Source organism: Cardiocondyla obscurior, linkage group LG06 (genome assembly GCF_019399895.1).
Source record: "Cardiocondyla obscurior isolate alpha-2009 linkage group LG06, Cobs3.1, whole genome shotgun sequence".
NCBI classification, from domain to species: domain Eukaryota; kingdom Metazoa; phylum Arthropoda; class Insecta; order Hymenoptera; family Formicidae; genus Cardiocondyla; species Cardiocondyla obscurior.
Genome location: NC_091869.1, coordinates 7,418,922 through 7,442,424, shown reverse-complemented (window position 1 = coordinate 7,442,424; position 23,503 = coordinate 7,418,922). Strand labels below are relative to the sequence as shown.

General features: G+C 32.7%; 3 protein-coding genes across 7 annotated transcripts in view; 2 read left to right on the top strand and 1 right to left on the bottom strand.

The window, feature by feature from the left end:
• Elk (Eag-like K[+] channel) overlaps positions 1-11,464 on the top strand; it is a 32,087-nt gene extending 20,623 nt beyond the window's left edge. For 3 of the 5 annotated variants that reach the window (XM_070657904.1, XM_070657906.1, XM_070657907.1), the window contains 10 exons: positions 504-667; positions 1,334-1,547; positions 2,173-2,352; positions 2,572-2,771; positions 2,936-3,185; positions 3,400-3,659; positions 4,037-4,188; positions 4,866-5,034; positions 5,231-5,615; positions 6,404-6,979. In XM_070657904.1, the coding sequence (XP_070514005.1) occupies positions 504-667; positions 1,334-1,547; positions 2,173-2,352; positions 2,572-2,771; positions 2,936-3,185; positions 3,400-3,659; positions 4,037-4,188; positions 4,866-5,034; positions 5,231-5,615; positions 6,404-6,606 (2,177 nt within the window). In that variant the 3' untranslated portion in view covers positions 6,607-6,979. Of the gene's footprint in view, positions 1-503; positions 668-1,333; positions 1,548-2,172; positions 2,353-2,571; positions 2,772-2,935; positions 3,186-3,399; positions 3,660-4,036; positions 4,189-4,865; positions 5,035-5,230; positions 5,616-6,403; positions 7,841-7,945 lie in introns of those variants that run through there. The other 2 variants (XR_011545870.1, XM_070657905.1) reach the window with 2 other exon arrangements.
• Positions 4,223-14,420, bottom strand: LOC139103356 (G protein-activated inward rectifier potassium channel 3). The gene is made up of 7 exons (XM_070657930.1): positions 13,557-14,420; positions 8,979-9,093; positions 8,641-8,873; positions 8,231-8,504; positions 7,976-8,168; positions 7,670-7,891; positions 4,223-5,073 (listed from the first exon to the last, which is right to left on the bottom strand). Exons 1-7 carry the CDS (start codon positions 13,820-13,822, stop codon positions 5,024-5,026), a joined length of 1,353 nt encoding a protein of 450 aa, XP_070514031.1. The 5' UTR covers positions 13,823-14,420; the 3' UTR covers positions 4,223-5,023.
• Positions 14,421-15,632: 1,212 nt separating this feature from the next.
• Dnapol-alpha180 (DNA polymerase alpha catalytic subunit) lies at positions 15,633-23,224 on the top strand. Its single transcript, XM_070657902.1, has 22 exons — positions 15,633-16,108; positions 16,250-16,453; positions 16,632-16,950; positions 17,041-17,374; positions 17,461-17,823; positions 17,893-18,243; positions 18,320-18,521; positions 18,621-18,889; positions 18,992-19,108; positions 19,212-19,395; positions 19,473-19,598; positions 19,675-19,850; positions 19,918-20,158; positions 20,224-20,363; positions 20,467-20,672; positions 20,764-21,028; positions 21,127-21,301; positions 21,382-21,548; positions 21,718-21,966; positions 22,056-22,131; positions 22,212-22,451; positions 22,962-23,224. Exons 1-21 carry the CDS (start codon positions 16,093-16,095, stop codon positions 22,430-22,432), a joined length of 4,401 nt encoding a protein of 1,466 aa, XP_070514003.1. The 5' UTR covers positions 15,633-16,092; the 3' UTR covers positions 22,433-22,451; positions 22,962-23,224.
• Positions 23,225-23,503: the final 279 nt, after the last annotated feature.

Here is a 23,503-nt window from a genome sequence, read left to right as displayed (position 1 = left end):
TACAAAGCCAAAGTTTCGCTCAGCTGCTTGATACGTTTGTAGGGATAGACTCGACAGGACAACAAGCGGGAAAGCCAGTTTCTCCTCTTCGTTTAGTTAGGTGATGTGCATGCAGAGTCTGCGTTTACATTCAATTGCAATCACGATTATTGTCACGCCCCGGGCTGAAAACAATGTTTTCCGTTTCAGCGAAAACGTGCCCAACTGACATTTTCTATAAAAAACAATTAATTAAAGTCAATTCGCGCGCACACGCTGGGGATATCGCTTTATCGTAACTATAATTGTTTAACATTCGTTCAGCGGAACTCGCAATCTCTCGCAATCACTGATCGGAACGTTAAATATTATGTCAAATTATAATTGTTACATATTTAAATTAAAATTTTATCTTCGAGCCCTACTTTCGGGATTTTACGAAACTTTCGTAGTTATGACGTGGAAAAATCCTGATTATTCCGTACGCATTGTAAATGTATGTGTGCTCTATTATTTCTCCCTAGATATCGTTTTGAACTTCAGAACAACGTACGTGAGCAGGAAGGGCGAAGTCGTCAGCAACAGCAAAAGTATTGCCGTGAATTACGTGAAAGGCTGGTTCTTTGTTGATCTCGTAGCAGCATTGCCGTTTGATTTTCTCTATGCCTCAGACGTTTACAGCGGCGAGGTGGGTATCCTCGGTTTGCTTGCAAATAGCTTTATGAGTTAGTTCAATTTATCTTCTAACAAGGAGCAGGTAACTTTTAAGCTCCCTTCTCGGATAATATTCAATCTGCGGTCTTGTCTTACAATTTCCAAGAAATTAGATCGGTTTTTTATAACACTTCTAAACTTTTAATTTAATATAAGAAAATTCTCTCCTACTTTTTTGATAATACGAAATTTAAAGTAAATCGAGATATCGAAACAGGATAAAGGCCGAAATATGAAACCGTGACAGAGCAATGTATATAGAATGGTATTTTGGTTCTAATATCACTTTTGCGGTAATTGGTAATTTCCAATTTCCGTCAGGCATCGACCCAATGAGGAGACGTTAAAGTAATTAACTTGCCCCAGGTGTAATATAAAATCGATGTCTTATGTCGAAATTAATTATTAAATCTCGTCACGAAAAATATAAGTTTATCAAAACGCGGCTACATTTCATTTAGTAAACTCGCTTAATAAAATACAACAGTATTTATTAAATAAATATTTTTTCAATAAAATGTACGATTAAAATTATATCAATTACATTTTATATCTCTACAGACGCCGCGCGGATTCGTGATCCTGATGTATAGCATCAAAAAGATATCGGGGTTAAATAAATGTTCGATTTCTGTTATAGGATTCGGCGCACAGTAATATTCACTTAGTAAAACTCACAAGATTACTGAGACTCGCGCGTCTGCTGCAAAAAATGGATAGATACTCGCAATATAGCGCGGTAATTTTAACCATGCTTATGCTGTTTTTCATCGTGGTGGCCCACTGGCTAGCTTGCATCTGGTACGTGATCGCTGAAAAAGAGCGTTTGCGGAACGACAAAGATTGGGATCTAGGTAAGTCTCTTTTCTCAGCGTTATTTAATATTTACAAATTACGCCGCATTATGCCTTATGGAATTTTTACGAGAAATGCGAGACGTCATATGCATGAAAGTAGCTAGATTGCCAATCTCTTCAAGAACGCACACAAAAGCTTTTTATATATCTATACAAAAACAATCTAAGAACGGCCTTCGTGACCTATAAAAATCACTCGGCGGTATCTTACTTTCTAAAGGATGTCTACACATCCGATGTAGAATTGCGCGAACGGATCTATATATCTACAGAAAAGATCCTATCGACGTGGAAGCTCTTGCATGAGATTTGTAGGGATTGTTATCCGATAGTTATTGAGAAACTGTTTCAGCATAAGAATCGTTTTGCTGTGGAAATAAAATAAAAGCAACAGGGTAACGCAAATTCTATATGTCAAGCGTGAAGCGTGGAAATAAAAATATTAACGTAGAAAAAGAAAGTTTAGAAACGTAAAAAGTAATGTTGACGCATGCAGATAATATTTTTATTAAATTGTATAAAAACGCGATAATTCGTATTTCGATGAGCGAGACTGAGGCAGATAAAATATAATTCATCGAGACAATAACTGAAACGCTGAAACTGCCCTAATATGTTTCAGGCTGGATACACACTCTCGCTGAGAAATTGAAGATATCAGTGCAAAACGTCACGCATACTGAGAGTTACATAACTGCATTATATTTCACTTGTAGTAGTCTCACTTCTGTAGGTTTTGGAAACGTTTCAGCAAATACGTTCTCAGAGAAATTCTTCTCCATCTGCACGATGCTAATTGGGGGTAAGTTTTGATTTATTAACGAGAAACGGGAATATGACGTGTTGCGTGTAAAATGGCTCGGTACTGAAGCATGAATTTCATCATACGCTAATTAGTCGAGAAATCATCTCTTTTCCGATACCGATGGTGATATAACGTAAAATCGATCGTATTCCATGTATATTTAATGCACTCGATCGTGGTATCGCGTGCACATTGTGAGTGAGAATTGTATTTCAGCTCTTATGCACGCTGTGGTATTCGGTAATGTTACTGCAATCATTCAAAGGATGTACTCTAGAAGATCCCAATATCAAACAAAGTTGCGGGATCTCAAAGATTTTCTAGTCCTACATCAAATTCCAGAGGAGCTCAAACAGCGAATGCAAGATTACTTTCAGACTATGTGGTCACTAAACCACGGTATTGACGTACAAGAGGTAAAAGAACGTAGCCTTTTGTTCTTTTTAATTAAAATATCTATTCTATTATTTATATTGTAAAAATATTGAAAAAATTTAAAAGATAAATATGCTACAATAGTTATTCGTTACATGTACATACACACACGTCTGTATTGCAACGCGTAATAATTTTTTTGCAGACCCTCAAACAATTTCCTGAGGAACTGCGAGGAGATGTTTCAATGCATCTTCATCGAGAGATTTTAAGTTTGCCGATATTCGAATCTGCCTCACAAGGATGTCTGAAACTACTCTCACTGCATATCAGAAATAACTTCTGCGCCCCTGGCGAATTTCTCATGCACAAAGGCGACGCGCTTTCGTACATTTATTATTTGTGTAATGGATCAATGGAAGTTGTGCAAAACGGCATGGTGGTCGCAATTTTAGGTAACAAACGCAAATATTAATTTATTTACTTAGTTTATTATTATTTGATCATTATTATTAAAATTGTAAAATTACGAACAATTATTAAATTATAATTATTTTATTGTGAATATTTTAATTCGAGATCAGTTAAGATTTGTCTAATTAAATCCGCAACTCGAGGCATATGGCTGTTAATTTGCGAGGAAATCTCATCTCTGGCGTATTTTTTAAGGAAAAGGAGATTTAGTGGGTTGCGATATAAACGTTCATTTGCAACACGGAAATAATGGCGGAGGCACAACTGGATCGGGCTCGGTTGATGTAGTAAAATCCAGCTGCGATGTCAAGGCGTTAACATATTGCGATTTGAAGTGCATACACATGCAGGGTTTGGTCGAGGTCCTCCGACTCTATCCCGAGTACCAGCAGGAGTTTGCGCATGATATACAACACGATCTTACGTATAACTTACGCGAAGGATACGAAGCAGAGGTAATTAACTTTATGTATACTTTTAAGAGAAAGAGGAAGAAAGAAAGGAAGGCAAAATAACTTGTAAGCATTATATGTCACTTAATTATTGAAGACATATTTAGAGTACGATTAAAAAGAATTCAAAATATTTAAATATTTTTTTAAAAATATCAATTTTTAGTTTTTATTAGAAGAAATGAGGTTTAATATACGTTATGCATATATCTTGTGTATTGATATTTTATGATTTTGATATATATGAGAAATAAGAAAGATAAATGAGAAAAAACTGCATATTGAACATTTACTCATAAAAAAAATTGTCCGGATATAAATCACTCAGCTAGACTGTCCAAGTATAAAATTTATCAGCCTTCTTGTTGCGTAAAATTTAGCAGGAGTCGGATGTAAATGGCCCGTCATTGACACTGCCCTCCATCAGCGAGGACGATGAGAACCTGGCCGAGGAGGGTGAAACTTCTCCCCTCTCACCTGCAAACAAATCGCCACTTCACACCTCTTCGAGTCCTCGACACGCCAAGTTTCGGTAAGTTTCTACCGAAAAAAAGAGGACGCTAATATTGAAAAGAAATCGAGATCACTTTAATATCTTATAAAATATAAAAAGTTAAAAAAGGGACGATAGATAGCAAATGATAGTGAGATAAAAATTTCAACAGCGTAAAAAGGCAGAGATAATGGCTGGACTGTGAGAGTGAAAGAAAAAAGTTAATCAAGCGGTTTAGGACCTTTTGCCTTTCCATTTTTTCATTAAACTTTTTTTTTCTTACGTCAACTCGATTACTGTCAACTACTCTTTTGCGAAAAATAGCTTCAATATGTTTAACTTATTTTACTGAATAAAATATCGATATCTACTGTAATATTATTTTCCAAAAAACGATTCCATTTTCTATAAAGATTTGAATTATTTTATTAAGTAGCATTTAAATGAGGAAGTATGAGAATAAAAGTTTTTAAGGAAAAATTCTCAAGTGTACAACACGTGATTTTCTACTTGGAGAACTTGAAAATATCCCAAGGTTGCAGTTAGTTTAACTTTAGACGGCAGTATGAATTGCGAAATGTATAATCTTTTTTTTCTGGTATTTGCTTTTTAGGATTTTTACACCGCGATTTCGATCGTCATCTCATCGAACGTTTTCGATATTTCAGATTCTTGTGTAATGAAGAATAGAGTTAACTCTGTTTGTAAAATTTCAGGGATGATTATCGAGAAGTCAGACGGGTAGGAAGAGGAGGTCTGCTGCGAGGTAGGACAACACAAGTGGTCGCCCAAGAATCCGTAGAAGAGCACATTCGAGGATCAGTTGAGAGACTCGATAATCAGTTTTCCACGCTGCATCAGGACGTTGCAACGCTCAGTTGCGAGGTACTTTATATACGCATCCTTCAATCTGACCCAGAGACACTGCGCAAAAATGGTTTAAACGTCTTTAATTACCTGTGCTTTTTATTGTTTTTTATAATTTTAATTGTATTATAAATTTACATAAATTTAAAACGATGATATTAATCGATGGGAAATAGACCGCGGGATTAAAATGACACATTGACATGATCGACAGGTGCGCAATGCCATCCAAGCGTTGCAGATGCTTGCTTGCTCACCCCAGAGTAATCCGAATCTACCAACCCCGGCGGCAAATCGCGGTAGCGGTGTCCTCGCGAGGAGCTCGTCTCATCCCCCAGACGCTATTTGTTGGAATCCACCGGCGAGATTGATCGACGTGTCGACGCAGACAGATTGGCCGGTCGACCTGTTCGAGACGTGGGTGCGCGCGGATCCCCGAAGGGCTTTGAAGGCCCTCGGGCTCGATCCGGACATTGTTCTTAGGCTACCACCGCCGTCACCTACCCCGTCACCGTCTTCACCTCCACCGCCCCCCTACGAGCCCTTATCACCCTTGGCAGGCTCGCCGCAACAGTCGCCTTCGCAATCTCCGACTACAGGTAATTTCATCCCGAGCGGTGTACTTTTGTTAACGCGTCGGTGAAATTCGCGTATAAAAAGGAGTTGCGAGGGGTTGCCAGGTGTTTATTAAAACAATGTCTTGATTTTCCACTCGAAAGAGAGATCTCTTTGGATTTCAAGTCTCCTGGGTGAGTAAGATACACGCGCGCGGAGAAGTAATCATTCTTAGGGAATAAATATAATGTTTTCCCTCGTAGAAGAGATCCTCATATATTACGAAAGATATACGTTTCATCATACGGAGGATAGTTATTCATACGTTACTGCGAGCATACGTTCTAGTGTTTTTGTAATAGTGATGTTATTTCAAGGGAGGAAATATTCTCTTGTCGAAAGAGAGTTTTTTCCATTACGAGGAAAGAGTTTTTCTACAAGGCAGAGATACCTTGTTGCGGGGGCGATTGCCACCCTTGATCATACACTTTTATAAGAAGTAAAGGGTTACGCGGTGGCGAACTTAAACTGCCGAAGAAGCACTTTGCAAAGAGATACCTTTCACCTTACCGTCCCACACGGAACATCCCCTTGCATGCAAATTAATCACATGTGTTTTCCCAGGAGATATTTTTTCTTTTGGCAAAAATATCTTTACGCGAAAGATTATCATGATAAATTAATTGATTTGTCATATAATGAATCTGCCTTGTGACAATAATCGCAATTTAAAATTCTGCCACGCATCGTATCCACATTGACATAGCCTCGGTCTACCGTTCGTCAGGGAGAATCATTGTAACGTCTCAAAATATCTTTAAACCGCTTTCAGGAAATAACAGCTACGTTTATGGAATTGCTCGCGACTCTCGGCACATGCTCCGATTATGCAAACCGCCCAATTCAGCTTGGGACCCCAACAACAAGCTGTGGCATCGCTTCAGCGCCGGCGACGCCGACAACGCATCGCTGTACCAGGCGTTACGACATCTTCCGGAGTCACGCTCATTGAAGTTCGATTCGTTCGATAGCTGAGCTGATTAATTCACGAGCCCGTGAAAAATTCATATCTCAATCGATGTAAATGCGGAAGGAAGAGATCGCCAGAACGAAAGCGGAAGGCTACGAATCGCGAGCGAACAAATCTATCAGATGAATTAATTTTATACGTGCTATTAATAGGAGCGTCTTAAAAATTGCAATTGGGGGCTCGCGAGGAGCTGACAGCGTTGATCGGTCCGAACGATAATTTCAAAGCTGCAGGCTTGAGGCAATAATGTTTGATTGGCAAGTTAATCACGATATCGTCAAACCATTGAACATTCATTGGGATAAATATCCCGGCGCTTTAATGTGTCACAGACAGAATGGAATAATTTCTGATAAAATAAAGCCGGAACGTAGAAAAGTGTTGGTGCTATTGATCGCGGTCTGTAATAGAAATGGGTGAACGATGATATTTGCGAGATTAATGGAAAAATTGATTGTTTCAAAATCACGACCTGGTAATGCACATGCATATTCAGGCCCGTAATGTAATCGTTTAGCGTAACGTAAACAATCGTTCGTTGACGCGATACTAGATTACTCGTAAATTGACATTTACGTTTCCTTTCGCCGTTAACGTCAATTCGTGATCTCGTTGTAATATTTAACTCTTGAATGCATCTGGTCTATTTCGGTCACAAGATGCGAGATAAATTAAGACTGACATAATATGCATATCAGAGCCTCTTCTCTTTCCCGAAGCATGCTTACAATACTTGTTTAGACAGAAATGTTGTATTATACGTAAAAAATATTTTTAAAAGTCTACGATATGAATACACGTATCAATATTCGATTAAGATATCTCGTCCAGCAGAAAATACATAATTTATTAAAGTTACGTTATTATTTAATTAATATACAAATCAATAAATAGATAATATATTCTAGTAAAACGTATTTTTTAATACAAAATTTTTCTAATATTTTTACGATTTACTTATTAAAACGTAACAAAAAAATTTTAATAGAGTGCATTCAAGGGTTAAACAGATGTTATATATATATACATATAATTTTTGAATAAATAAAAAATAGTCTTCATTTTTACCAGTTCTTGTGCGATGCATTGTCCGAATGCGATCGAGATCAGCGGCAGAGCAAAGTGGGGTGTCCACCTCGTAAGTGTTATTAAATAGAGTATAATCAACTTCATATTCGGCAGTCTCCTTGCGGAAAGTAATGATGGATTGAAATCGGTGGCCCCATAAAATCTCCGATGGCAAGTATGAGCTTCTCGCCTGTGTCGTCATGCCGGTAGATTCGATCACTCCTATCAGTGGTAATAATTATCAGTATTAAGTACAAAATTTGAATTTTGTTCCAGACTATCACCAGGACGTAACAATATTCTTACCTTCCAATATTACGACAATTTCGAACCGTTCTCGCAGCATGTCGCTGGCTGATACCTTGTACAAAGGTGAATATTGGTCGATCTTGTGAACAATTGTGGTGGGCCAGATGAAGAAGATTTTATCCTCTTCTCCATCACCTCCTACTTTTAGTTCCGTTTGACAAAAAGGCAGCAATTCACCTTCCATAGTTACCTGAAACATATATTATTTTTATTAACGAAAAAAAAGACAATAAGATAATACAATTATCTTACTTTTCTCTTAATCATTTGAGCACGAACATGAGCCTCGATGATATGGCTCTTACGCATATCACCGACGCGAAACATTAGACAAAGTTGACCGTCTCGTTGACAGATGACAGCATTACGTGAAAAAAGTAAGGTCTGGGTGCGCTTTTTAGGACGTGATAATTTGGCAAAGACTATGCCAACCATGAACGCTTGTAAAATCACTCCAGTCATTGATTGAAGGCACAATATGAAAATTGCCTCTGGACATTCGTCCGTTATATGCTTTGCTCCATATCTATATCATTTTCATATAATACCATAATACAATTATTAAATTATAAACAGAATATAAAAAAGAAAGGGATTTAAATCATACTGATAGTTGTGACAAAAAAAAAAAAAAAAAAAAAAAGATATGAGTAATTCTCTACCCAATTGTATGTTGCGTTTCGATGGAGAATAAGAAACAGCTTACGAAGCTGCGAGTTTCCATGACACAAGGTATAAAAGTGTCATTATTATAATTATGAGACTCAAGATCACCGTGACTGTACGCAATCAGCCACCAAATAAGCGCGAACCATAGCCAAGATAACAAAAAATTCAAAGAGAACACCAGAAGGGTCCATCGCCATTGCGCATCCACCAATGTTGTAAAAATGTCCTGCAAAGAAATTAATTGACCAATTTTTATTATTTATTTTATTTTACAAATTAAAATTTAAATCACACTTTTTTTTAATATCTTGACAATGCCTAAAATATTTACCTGAAGATACCGTCGACGTCGTTTAGAGACATTTCCTTGAACAACGTTACAGTCGCCGTGTTTAAAAACAACTCGTTTGCGAATTCTTCTAGAGCTAAATTTGGTTTGGCGATGCCTTAAAAGAAACGTTGATTAAATTAATTTATAAACCGCTTTTAATTTTATAATCGTGCAAAATCGTGCTGTAACCAAATTATAAATGCCGAAAGTAATGTGAGATCATTCTGAAATATAATTTTGATCAATGAAACGATAACAATTTACATATGTTATTACGTGAATTCGTCATTTTGCGGAAGTCTGTAGATCAAAGACTAAAAATGTCAAGTATGAGATTTCGTATATGTATATTACCACGGTACTCCTCAAGAAGTTGCTTTATGAAACTCGGATTTCCACATTTAATACTGATACAGTTTAATTAAACTAATTAATTTTTTTTTAATTAGAATAAATAAAGAAGACATTTAGTATAAAATAAATGAAATAAATTCTCGTAAAATAATGGTTTTTTCTCAGTGCATTTTTACAAACACATGTGTCTGCAAAAGTGTGTAAATAGACTTCAAAGTGTCGTTCACAAATATTCACGATGCCAAAAAGCGCGTTGTATAAGGCCGCCGATCTATTTGCGTCACGGGTCAATATGTCAGGGTTGAAAGTTACGCGAAATCATGCGAATTTAGAGCGCTATTAATCAGACAGTAATTACTTGAAATTAAGTAACGGCCGATTAATTCGAGATCTTATTTTTAAATTATGTAATCATGAAATTAATCTTCCCATAATGTGATATTATTTTGAATCTACGTGAAATATTAGATAATTGAGATTTAATCTGGGGAAGAGAATAGGTTTGCATTCCTTATTCATGTGTTTTATATTTTAATTAATCCGACAAAAAAAAGAAATTAATATTAAATAATGCGTGCGTAATATGCGCGAGTGTATACATGCGTACATGCATGATAATTTTCCAATAAAAAAGTTAATGAAAAATAAATCCTACCAAATAAAAGAAAAATTTGCAATTAGAAACGTGAAACTCGTTTGACACGATGTTCCAATGGAGATTCTCTTCGGCGTTATGCTAAGTTTCTTGCCATAAATTGCTATAATCGCGAATACTTTCTCGTCTCGACGAAACGTAGGCGATTATTTTGAAACAAGAAATACTTCTCGCACACAATCTTAATAAAATATCCGCTTTATAAATTCCACGCTTATTCGGCTGAAAACGAAATAATATTGGGAATTACGGTATAAGATTTTTTAATTTTTTGTATACTTGTACGAAAAGGTTGTCATTCTAATATTTAATTAAATTTTAAAACAAATTGAATTACCTTTTCGTTTGTAATATTTTAAATTATTAACAAATATTTTTGAACGGCATTTTACAGCGCAGCGATTAATTATAACTTTGTTGAAGGAAAACTCATTTAAGAAATTTTTCTAATTGGATAGTAAAATAACGTCAAAGAAATTTTAATTGATTTTAAATATGTCCCAAATCTAGAATTCGCACAATATGTGAAACAGGGAGATAAGAAAAAAAAGGATGCTTATTGAAAATGATTACTTGAGCAAATCTTCGCGCCAGGTTGCTTCACCGGATGTCGTCGCTTTGACAATCGTCATAGACGTTTGTGAGATCACCCGTCGCAGTCCCGATAACCTGCCCGTCTCACATAAATAATATATTTTCTCAGCATCCGACGAACAAAGACGTTTTAAATTCGTCATTTCCATTTTTTTCCGATCGGCGCAAGATCAATAAATTTTAATATCAGCCATTCTTTTATACGTTGTTCCCTTATGTTGCAAAAATTAAATATTTATTTATTTATTTAAATAAATCTAAATTTATGAACAAAATTGAGAGACAGACGAATTAACATCACGTAAAAAAAAAAAAAAAGAAACCATTGATAAATTCTAGTTGCTTATTTAAAAAAATAAATGGCTCTATGTCTACATCTGTAAAACAAATTTGCTCGCACAATGATCGTTACCTGAAAGACTTTCTGAACAATGTGGACAGTAAGACAGATATTTACTGCAATTTTGCTATTGAGGTAGTTCTCTTAAGTCTAGTAAGTCTCAAGATTTCCGTTACATTTCTTACAAAACGTACGCTATCGAACTTGGGTTGGCTTGTAGTAGCAAACTTATTGTAAATACAAAAAGAGCGGCATGACAAAACTGTTGATAAGGTGTTTTGAAAAATGTATGACTAGACTGTTTAAATAGTTTTTACATATAAATACAAGCTAAGATATTTAAATTAAAACATAAATGCATGTCAATTACTTCTCTATATTAAAATAATGAAATTTGTGCTATAACAATAATAGACAATCTTTCGATCTACTACACTATAAGTGAAAAAAAAAAAATGCGGATTTAACTTACATTTAACAACAAAGTTATATTGACTAAATATTTTTCTGCAGTTTAATAAATTTTAAAGCACTTATTTGAAACATTTTGTACATTTTTTATATAAAAAGTTCGGTGTAGTGTACTTTTTTACGTATTTTTTACCTAAATTAACTACCGTAGACGCTAACACGGTTAATCAAGATCGTTCGTTAAAGAGTCGAGGCTGGCCGAATACTGCAAATGTAATTTCGGTCCTTGGCGGTTTCTCTTTGTCACTTTGGCACAATTGTGGAATTCGTTACTGAACTGTTATAAAGAGGGGATTTAATAATTTAAAATTTTCCACTACAAAAATAATGAAAATAAATAATTAAAAGAATAATTTAAAGATTAATTAATATATTAAAATTTTAGTTAAGTGAATCTATGACATGTTTTTAAGTTGTACAAAATGTTCTTTTTGTATTTGAAAAACATGCAAAAATTATCAAATGTAAAATATACTAAAAGTATTTTAAAAACAGGTGCCTCTTATCAGAAAGTTGAGAAAAAAAATAGTACACGTTTTAGCACACATTTAAATTTTAATGTTGTTATTTCAAAGTTGCAAAGTTACTTTATGCCTTCCAAATGCGCGAACTCATGTTTGTGACTAAAAATTAATCTTAGTAATATAAAAAGGAAGATAACATATAACTCTTTTCCTTAAAAAATTAATTAATTTCCGTAATTTTAGGCTCGCACTTTCTACTTTCAATAAAAATAAGAACAAAAAGATTTTTTTAGTACTACCAATGAAACGGTAACAATGTACGTATCGCTATTTTTAGAGTCTCATAAAAGCTCGCATTATATTTCAGATTTTATATCGTCCTGTCTATTTTAACACTGTTACTAAGTAACATCGAGAGTATGTGATAAAGTTAATAGGAATTCCACATGAAAATATAATAATACTCAACTTTAAATCGTTTAGTAATAATATCTCATATTGTAGCTTCCGATATCTTTTTAAATACAACTTTAACAATCTTAATTTTGCAATCTTTTTGATAATTGCTTTATCTAATTCCCTTAGTTTTTTTGTTTTTTTTACAAGTATGCAGTTTTCGCATATTATTGCTTTTTATTGTATGGTAAGTAACCTTAAGAAATAAATAGAGTTTAAACAATCATCGTGACGAAGTTCTTTGCTGTACTATCTTATGCGGAAGCGATAAGCTTCTTTCTATCGACTTATGTAATGCATGCATATTTATACAAGGTTACGGCTATTGTTTCGAATAGTATTAGCGTTCATAAAAATATTTCATAGAAATATTTATTCGCATTCATAAATATGCCTTTTACATTTAAAGAAAACTAATCCACGCATAAAAGTTAATAAAATATGATGAAAAAACGTAATAAGTTTGCCAATCTAAACCGATTAATTACACGACATACGTATATGTTTTTAACACTTTTATATAGCAATTTAGCTGAAAGAAAAAAAATTACTTTAAATAAAACAAGCCTATGTATGCACAAACTTTATAACTAAAAGTTGTTCATGTTAATAAAGTAGAAAATCGCGTTTCTATTTTTAATGAAATTAATTGTAATAAAATCAGTCATATTCCATATTAATTATTTATGTATGATGCAATTGAAATATATTAAACTATCTATTCTCTAAGGTTTGGAATCATTTTTAACACATTATTTAAATAATTCGCCTATCTACAATTATTGTTAAATTATAATATAAAATAATTGTGTACTTACAACCATTCATAACAAGAAAACTTCATCGTTTATTAAGGTTTCTTTTTAGGTCTAAGCCGTGTAACAGAAATTAATCAACTAACCAACATTCCTAACTTTTGTTTTAAAAGAACCTTTTTGCAACAAGTGAACAATGAGCTTAAATTACAATATTTATGTATAATAGCAACTCCTTATGGTTGCCACATCACAAAGTTACCACAATTATGTTCGTAATAATCGCCAATCAACATTAGCAAAATACTGTACTCAGTCTATAAATAATTAAAAAAAAATGAAATGTATATCTTCAAAATTTAATTCAATTTTGTGATCTATAAACATTCCGCTATGTTATAAAATTTGACCATGTTATTATAATTTGCATTAGTTGAAATTATGCCATTAGATATATTTTTAAATGATAGTAATTAATTAATTTTTTACCTGTTCAACAAAGGATTTGATTCGCCCTTAAAACTGATTCTATTAAAGGTTCTTCTTTTAAATGTACTTAAAATATCCTCTTTTTTCTGACTGATAGTTTCACCAATCTCTTCCATGGAATCTTCAGCGCATAATTTTACTGTAACCGCTGCCGCCGGTATCGATGTGTGCACCAATAAGTCGCCTAAAGGTACATTATGGGAATCTGTGATAGTCGAAGGTTCTTCCTTTATGTAGTCCATTTTTTCCTTTCTCGTTACCTTCATTTTAATTCTCTCTCAATCCATATATACATTTCTGGGAAATTAATTCATAAGGTCGATCAAGTTAGATTAAGTTTTAATTAAACTTTTAAATTTTTCTTTTAAGAACAATTTAACACAAAGAAAACATTAATTAAACCCTTCTTTTAAACTTTGATTATTAATTATATTCCCGTTTACCAAACGATGAGCGATTTTATCAAACCGATTTCGCCACTATGCATTTTATATTTGCTTTCGTCACTCACAAACTCACTTGCTGACGTCATTTCACAAAATAGATATATAATTATAATTAAAATCCGCTCGAGCACAGCGTAGAATATAATCACAAATTGAAATCTTTAACATAGAAGTAGCAAGAAGTTATTGATCCACGGATTCGAGAATTGACGGACGTCATTTTGCACGTTCAACCGAGGCTCCGCCGAGATTGCGGCAAAACGCGATCGCGAGAATCGCCAAGCGAAAATAAATCGCGCTAGTGCGCGTGGGCGAGCGTGAGTGTGAGCGCGACTAATGTACGCACGTCATCATGAAAGAGGAACGTGACGTGACGTACGCGTGTGAGACTACTTTGCATGGGATATAAGATTGCGTTGAATTTTATCAATTAATTTTTCTCTTGCGGTTTCTAGCATAATAATAAACCCGAATCAATTTCCAAATAATTCCTATGGTAACTTTTGTTTTATAATAAAATAATTATCGGGTAATATATACCGTTGTTAAGTAAGTTAAATAGTTTTAATTTAACATTTCTTTTTATGTATTCTTTAACGCTATTTCATGTTATTCAATTCGATATCTTTTGTGAACTTTGCACTTCTGTGACTAAATCGTAGAAGGCAGGTGTCATTAATTAATCCAAGAGATTAAATTTAAATTGCAAAGAAGAGAAAGAACATTTGGAAGTTGACTCATAACAATCTTAATTCTTCTTTAGAAAGTAGAAAAAAAAAATTTTCTTAACATTCCTAAAAAAAAAAAATTAATATAATAAATTAAATAATTAATTTTAAAAGAATCATGAAAATAACATAAATTTCTAATTTTTATTCTACAAATAATACATATCATATATTATACATAGATTTATATTAAATATGTAATGTCCATATGCATTTATATATATTGAGAATATTATTTACATATGTTGATAATATTAACGACTATGTATGTACAAGGCAATTTGCAGCAATTAGTTTTTAACAGTTTAAATTTTAAGTTAAGTTTTAGACTAATACAACTGATGTATCTGCCCTTTCCTATGTAATGTTCCTACTATTTTATCAACTTCCTACATCTTAATTCCATAGTAAGAAACGCTCTCATATTCGGATCTTGTACCTTTTCAAAGATAGCTTTTTGCAAATCCATGTCAGAATGTTCTATCACATTACTCAATCTCTCTGCATACTTAATCCATACGCAACTTGAGCACCCTGACATGCAGCAGTTGGTCGGCTCCGCCAAATCATCAATTGAAGTATCTTTTGCGAGACCGATCTGAGGCTCGTCATCCTTTTGCATCGATAAATTACGCCAATAACGCAATTTCTTAACAAATAACCTCGGCCGAAGGGTGGAATTCATTTGTTGCAACTCTGGGCATACTATAAGGTGTAAAATTATTTTTAAGACGGTTTGGATAAAAGAAAAAAGTATACATGTATGTCATATGAAAGAATTATTTATTATTTTTTATGGTTGCAAAAGGAATTGAAATTTATTTAAAAAAATCTTATCTAACCTTATTAAAACGACACTTATAAAACGTACGAACCATAAATAAATAGTAATAGATAGGCGGCACCGCGGCGTTCGTGGCAAATGTTGGTCTATCAACGCTACGACGGTTAATGAGGAAACTAAAACATCAAGAATTTTCAATCTTACGGTGTTGGTAATTGTTGGTACTATCATATATCGCTTACTTTATCACAGATAAATAAAACAAAATAGAACTGGCGATAAGTTATAGTTGCAACGTGTTCGAATATCGTGCTTCTTTTCTCTTTATTTAAAGTGCTTTCCAACGTACATGAGTGAAAGAAAACCTCACCGTTAGCAAAGTTATTTCTGCATATCTGTCTTCAGACCATTCAATGTTCGTTGTAGTTGAATTAGCTGCACTAACCTGCACTGCGCGCGCCGTACTCTGCCAGCTAAAAAATTTATCTCCCGCCAAAACATGCTAAAACACGCGAGTATCACAAAGTGAAATACCGCATGTGTATTCGTGTTAATAAACGCAATTTAAAGGAAGAATAATGGATGATTCGCAAGGTAAGTAGTTATTGTATAAAAAAACGTTTTCAGAAATTATTTACTATACAGCAGAATACACTCACATTTTTCTGTATGACATACCTGTGTACAACATAATTATAAAACTAATTAGTCTTATTTTGTTGAATAATGTTTCAGCATCTACATCTGGCAGAACCAAACGCCAGAAGATCGATAAGACTGGCAGGCTCTCAGCTCTAGAAAGACTGAAGGAGGCTAGAAGTGGTGGCAAACGCAAATATGAGATTGAAGAATTAGACAGTGTCTACGATGAAGTAGATGAGAAGGAATACAGTAACACTGTTTTAAAGCGTCAACGGGATGATTGGATAGTTGATGATGGTAAGAAGTTTTCATTTTTATTAGTTGCTAAAAAAATGCTTTATTTAAAGTTCTTTGTGAAGCAAATTTAAATAGTAATACATTATATTGGAAAAATAATTGCTTGATGCTTTTTAATATCTTGAAATCTGCCTTGAAAATATAAAAAAGAATATTTAATTTGAATTTAACATTACAGGGGAAAGTGGTTATGTTGAAGATGGAAGAGAAATTTTTGATGATGATCTAGATGAAGAAAGCATTCAAGAAGCAAAAAGACAAAGGCATAGTGTGGCTGGTCCTAGAAAAAGAAAGAAAGAAGATGACAAGAAAAAAGGAAATATTCAAAGTATGTTAAGAAATATGCCCTCTAAGAAAGATGCTAAGGTAGTTCAGATTAAAGATGATGATATTTTGGGAGAATTGCTTAGTGAAATTTCTTCAAGTAAAAAGACTGTAAATAGTCCTAAATCAGGAGGCAATAGGAACAAATTTTGCCACACAGTTCATTCCAATACGTAAGTTAATGAATTCTGTTTATATTACTGCATTACTTTACATCAAAATTATAAAATTCTGTTATAGATTTGTACATATATTTGTTATAGACAAACATATCAATCTCAAGCTGTAAATCAAACAGCTGACAAAGAAGCATCTAAAAAATTTGATGAGAATATTATATTAGAATCTGATACTATTGCACAAAGTGAAAGTCCAATAATTGAAGAGGATGATACTGCAATGTTTGATGCACCCTCAAAAAGTAACAAAATTAAACCAGCTGATTCGAATAATTGTTTAAAAGTTGAGAAACAAAAATCAACGTCAGAAAATCAAAATATTAAGAAAACAGTGGAATCTAATGTTGACCAAAGTGCAAGTCAGATTATTGAGGATGAGAATAGCTCTACAATGGATCTTAACGAGTGTGTGGGAGATGTAAGTTATTATTATTATATTTTTTCTGTTATCTTAGTTTATGTATATAATAAAATGCAAAGCAATAAAAATAAAATACATTGCAGCTATCTACTATTAATTTTGATGATGGAAGTATGGACATTGATTTCCCATCGTCAAATAATAAAGTTAAATCTAAGAAAAATGGAATAGATGTAAGAACTGCTACATGCAAAACTTCTGTTAAAAGCATGAAAATTGGTAATGCTGTGGATTTAATGGAATCAACGCCACAATTAATTAAGACAAACGATAAGGACGAAGTATTTAGATTCTATTATTTAGATGCTTATGAAAACTCTTATAAAAATCCTGGAACTGTGTATCTTTTTGGCAAGGTATATGTATCAAGTCTTGATACATACTGTTCGTGTTGCGTTATGGTGCATTGTATACCAAGGAGAATATATCTTTTGCCTAGAAAATATGTGCGTATATCTTTTGTAAACGTATATTTTTTTTATCGATATACTAATATTTTTGGTCATAAATTGCAGATAAAAGATACTGAATCGCAATTAACTACCATGGCAGATGTATATAAAGAATTTGATGAATATGCTAATAAAACGCGTATAATGGAGTTTAGTTGCAAAGAAGTGAAAAAGCATTATTCTTTTGAAAAGGAAGGTACACCAAAAACTTCAGACTATTTGGAAGTCAAATATAATGCACGCTATCCAGCTATCAATTCCGATTACTCTGGGTCGGCGATAGAACGGGTTTTTGGCACAACAGTGAATGCATTAGAATTATTACTTATAGAACGAAAGATTAAGGGGCCTTGCTGGTTAGACGTTAAAAATATATCCCCTACTGCAGGACGATTTGCGTGGTGTCCACAAATAGTACGTAAACGCGTTTATAATATTATAGCAATAGAAAGTGATTTGATACAGTTTATTTTACACTAAAATGTAACAGGTGGTTTCTTCAGACATGGACAATATATCGGTGTGTTCTCAAGAGAAAGCCAAACCCCCAATGGTGATAGCGACATTAAACGTGAGAATGTCTTTGAATGCAAAGTTGCAGAATGAAGTCGTGATGGTTGTTGTCTTAATTCATCATAAGTATAACGTTGATAAGGAACCACCAAAGCCACCTTATGAACGTCAATTTTGTTGTAAGTCTGCTTTTGTATAATGTTATTTATTATTTAATTTTTTTTTTGCTTACTAAGGTATTGATAATAAAGTGCAAATTATTTGCATTGTTTTTTCAGTTATTACACATCCACGAGATATTCCGTGGCCACGGCAAATTCGCGATACTTTTTTGAAAATCTCGAATATCGAAATAATAAAATGTGAAACTGAAAGCGATTTACTCGAAGAGTTTTTAACTTTAATGCAAAAAGTGGATCCCGATTTAATAATAGGCTACGACTGTGCATTTCAATTTGATGTTTTAATACAGAGAATGTTTACGTTGAAGGTATCTAATTGGAACAGAATGGGAAGATTAAAATCAACAACTCCTCCGCTATTACGGGTAATATACATTTTATATTTTTTGAATCGATAAAAATAATACAATTATGGCATTTAAATAAAATTTTTTTTTAATATATTAATACATGTAATATTTATGCAGGGAAAAATAATCCTTAATCAAGCATTTGTTGGTCGTCCAATTTGTGATATACAAGTTTCGGCGAAGGAGTTGAATTTAAAAGTCAGGAGTTATGATTTGCAATCGCTTTGCAGTGCAGTAAGTAATACTCGTAATATATAGAGTACAATACTCATAAGTAAACATTTTTATAACATTGGTAGTGTGAAGTCAATTAAGTTTAATTTTGACAAACATTTAGGTATTGAAGACGAGTGAACATGAATGTAAAGAAATCACACCAGCGGAAACACCATCATTTTTTAATACAGTAGATAAAATACAAAATCTAATTCATGTAACAATGAAGGAAGCAAAATACATTATAACTATAGTAATGGATCTGAACGTTATACCACTCGCGCTTCAAATTACTTGTTTAGCAGGTACGTTTTAATATTTTTTTACAAAAAAAAAAAAAAATATATAATTAATATAATTTCTGCAAATTAAATAAATATAGGTAATATTTTATCAAGAACGCTATTAGGCGGAAGAGCAGAGAGGAACGAATATTTATTGTTGCATGCTTTCACTTTGAAAGATTATATAACGCCGGATAAAAAAATTGAAAAGAAACGAGACGATGGTGAGATTTTAATATATTTTTATATTTTATTACGAAGTTACGTTTGCCGGTTATATTAATGTTAGACGTATATTAGATGGTCCACGTAGAAAAGCTGCGGCGTACACTGGAGGTCTCGTGCTTGATCCGAAGAAAGGTTTTTATGATAAACTCGTACTGTTAATGGATTTCAATTCCCTGTATCCAAGTATTATACAAGAGTACAATTTATGTTTTACCACCGTACCCGGCGCGGCATATGCTGAGCTTGAGGTAATTTTTTTAGATACAAACATTGAAAAATGAATATCTCGATTAAAACATAATTTGTATGGTGTAGCAATTAAGTATTCCCGAGTCGAATATGGAGCCAGGTGTGATTCCAACAGAGATTCACAAGTTAGTAAAAAGCAGGCAGCAAATAAAGCAGCTCATGAAAACGCCGAATCTATCACCGGAACAGAAAATGGATTATCATATAAGACAAATGGCATTAAAGCTCACAGCTAATTCCATGTATGGATGTTTGGGAGCGACACATTGTCGATTTTACGCTAAAAATCTCGCTGCTCTAGTAACAGGTAAAATGCGAAGGATGTTTAAAATATGTAGGTATCAACAGCATGATGCATTTACTGTTTTTCAGCTAAGGGTCGTGAAATTCTGGAGGATACAAAGCACTTAGTTGAGAAATTACAATATGAAGTAATTTATGGCGACACTGATTCTTTAATGATAAATACCAACATTTTGGAATATGATGACGTTTTCACGATCGGTAGAAAGGTAAATAAGATATTTTATTATATAATTTTGTAATTTTATATTTAAGTACATTTGTATCATATACATATATTTATTAGTGATTTTACCTAATCATACTTTTTAGATTATGCGTGAAGTGAATAATCGATATAAGAAAGTAGAATTAGATATCGATGGAGTATTTCGATATCTCTTACTCTTGCAAAAGAAAAAATATGCAGCAGTTACGATGTCTAAACTACCGAATGGTCAAATACAAATGACACAGGAGCATAAAGGTTTAGATATTGTAAGAAGAGATTGGTGTCCATTGGCCTGTGACATTGGAAAGTTAGTATATACACTAATTTCAGAAATTAATTTTATTTTAATGTATTTTATTTAAATGTATGAGTTATTTTATTATTTTTTTAATTTTTAGAAAAATTTTAGATGTGCTTCTTTGTGATCACTCAAGCGAAACACGTTTAGAACAAGTCGTACAAATCCTGCAAAACGTTGCGAAAAGTGTTAAAGAAGGAACTGCACCACTGTCATCATTTGTTATCACTAAACAATTATCAAAAAATCCAGATGCATATCCACATAAAAAACAATTGTCTCATGTTATGGTGGCACTTAGATTAAATAAAGCAGGTGGTCGGATGTGGAAAGCTGGTGACACATTACCTTATGTTATATGCGAGGTTTTATTTCATTTTACAATTTTATTTTACGAATAAAAAAAATATTTTAAAACCAAAAATATCTGTGAAAAGATAATAGAAATAAAGTTTATTTACAGGACGGAACTGCAGTAAGTGCAACGGAACGAGCATATCATATTGATGAAGTAAAAAATAACGAGAAATTAAAAGTAGATGTTAATTATTATCTACTGAGTCAAATATTTCCTGTCGTGTTACGAATTTGCGAACCAATCGAGGGTATCGATGATGTTTTCTTAGCTAACAATTTAGGTACTTAAAAATTATTATAACCTTTAATAATGGTATGTAAAATATGTGCATAATACTTCATGCGTGAATTTGTTTGCCAGGTCTACAATTCGTTTACAAACCTAAAGCGATAGCTTGTGAGGCAGCTTTGAATTTACCATTAGCTATTAATGATAACAGGTTTAATAATTGTCTTCCATTAACATTTAAATGCCAAAATGAACGATGTAATAAAGAACTAATAATTAAGGATACTATAACAGAGTTTGTAAGTATCTTTTATATATTTCTTTTTATATACATTTTTTATTTTATAATTTTAAGATTCTAAATATAACTTTTTAATTTAGCGTATTCGTGTATTTTTTGTGGTACTTATAATTTTAAATATTTATATATTTATATTTAATGAATATTACATATGTTATTTTTTGCAGCATTCTGGTCGGCAATTATCATTAAGTATGTGTTCCAATGAGGATTGTAAGGTAGCACCCTGGACGTACGCAAATGTGATACAAAATAGCGTTCAACTTGCCATAAGAAAAGCAATTAGTAAATACTATAATGGCTGGTTGGAGTGTGAAAATCCACTTTGTTCTAACAGAACGAGACGACTACCTCTAGATTTCGCAAAAAAGTTTCCGGATTGTTCAATATGCAAGGATGTGTCGATGAGTCGAGTTGTAAGTTAATTGAATTAATTTTATATATTTTTATTTTGAAATTTATATTTTATTACATGATATTAAAATACACGTTCATACATTTTCAGTACTCTGGGACAGATTTGTACAATCAGTTGTACTATTATCATAAGATGTTTGACATAAGTGAACCATCTTACAAACGTAATAATTTTTTATATCTTTTATTACATACTACAATAACTAGAGAAATATGAAAATAAATGCTTTAATTTTGTTTTCAGATTTTGTATCTCAATGTCCACGGGATATGATAGCTGCATATAACACACTGAAAGAAACAATTGACAGACAATTGAAGCGAAACAAATTCTCACGTGTAAATATTTCAGAAATATTCAGCAGCGGCAATACCAATGCATCAGGAATGTTTGTTAGTGCTAGTTCACGCGAAGATTTTTACGAATTGGAAGATTTATCTGATGATACGGATAAAGAAATTTAAGAAAAATCATGTTGATAAGGTACGAATTAAATAGAAGACCCATTATTTTTCGCACATAGCGGCAAACATTTCAGGTTGAAACTCTTCGAGATTGCTCAACTAGAGTTGCTTCTTTTGTATATTGTTTGGGAAGATTCGGATCTAGCACCATGACAACCTGCATGCTAGCTTTAAGTGCCGCTTGCACGCCATTCGGTGCATCTTCGAAGACCAAACACTAAAAAGAAATTAGCTGTCTTGAATACTACAGATAATTAACTTTTAGATTTTAATCAGTTGATTTTTAAATATAAAGTTTAAATGTTTAATCAAAATAATATTTTACTATATTGGAATAGATAAATTACTGTTTCTCAAAATTAGTTTTATTTAATTATTTAATATATTCATCAAATAATTTTAATTTATTATAAAAAAATAAGTTTACTATAATAAAGAATAAATTAGAAATATTTTGATATTGAGAATAAATATACTTTTTAATGTAAAAGTCTCCTTTTTTAGTAATAGTTTCTTTTTTTCTTTTCAGGTATATGTATCTGGTATATTGGAGTGGTACAAGCAAATAAGATATCGATAAAAACTTCAAATTTGTATTTAAGACAAAATATAAAGATAGAAATTCAACTTTATTTCTCATCGCATATTTATTGTAAAATTAATTACCATTAAATTTAAAAGGTTTTACAAATAATATAATATTCCATTGTTAACAATAATTAAATTTTCTTTAATAAAAAATAAAAATAAATTTTAGGAATATTTTATAATACTAGACATAATAAAGTACACATTAATTATTTTAGCTTTTTCTCTCTAAATGTAATTTATATATAAATTTAAATATTAAATATACTCGTTTCTCTAAACAAATTGCGTAAAATACAAACGATTGATCTAATCGACGAATACCGCGATGTATCTATTGAAATTAATATTTGATAAAATTATTATACAGCGTGTAACTTCTTTTGTAACATAAATTGGATTTTGCTGGTATGAATTTGGCGCCGACCGTGCGGGTGATGCAAACGGACTCTGGTGGCGTACGAGCATACCGTGGCGTACGGG

Excerpts from the sequence above, each read along its gene's own strand:
- LOC139103356 (XM_070657930.1), bottom strand. The coding sequence starts at position 13,822 with ATGAAGGTAACGAGAAAGGAAAAAATGGACTACATAAAGGAAGAACCT. Across the intron at positions 8,505-8,640 it reads GAAACGCAACATACAATTGG|ATATGGAGCAAAGCATATAA; the intron begins GTAGAGAATTAC and ends AAAATGATATAG. Across the intron at positions 7,892-7,975 it reads AATTGTCGTAATATTGGAAG|GAGTGATCGAATCTACCGGC; the intron begins GTAAGAATATTG and ends TACCACTGATAG.
- Dnapol-alpha180 (XM_070657902.1), top strand. Across the intron at positions 16,454-16,631 it reads TGATTGGATAGTTGATGATG|GGGAAAGTGGTTATGTTGAA; the intron begins GTAAGAAGTTTT and ends TTAACATTACAG. Across the intron at positions 20,673-20,763 it reads TTGGCCTGTGACATTGGAAA|AAAAATTTTAGATGTGCTTC; the intron begins GTTAGTATATAC and ends TTTAATTTTTAG.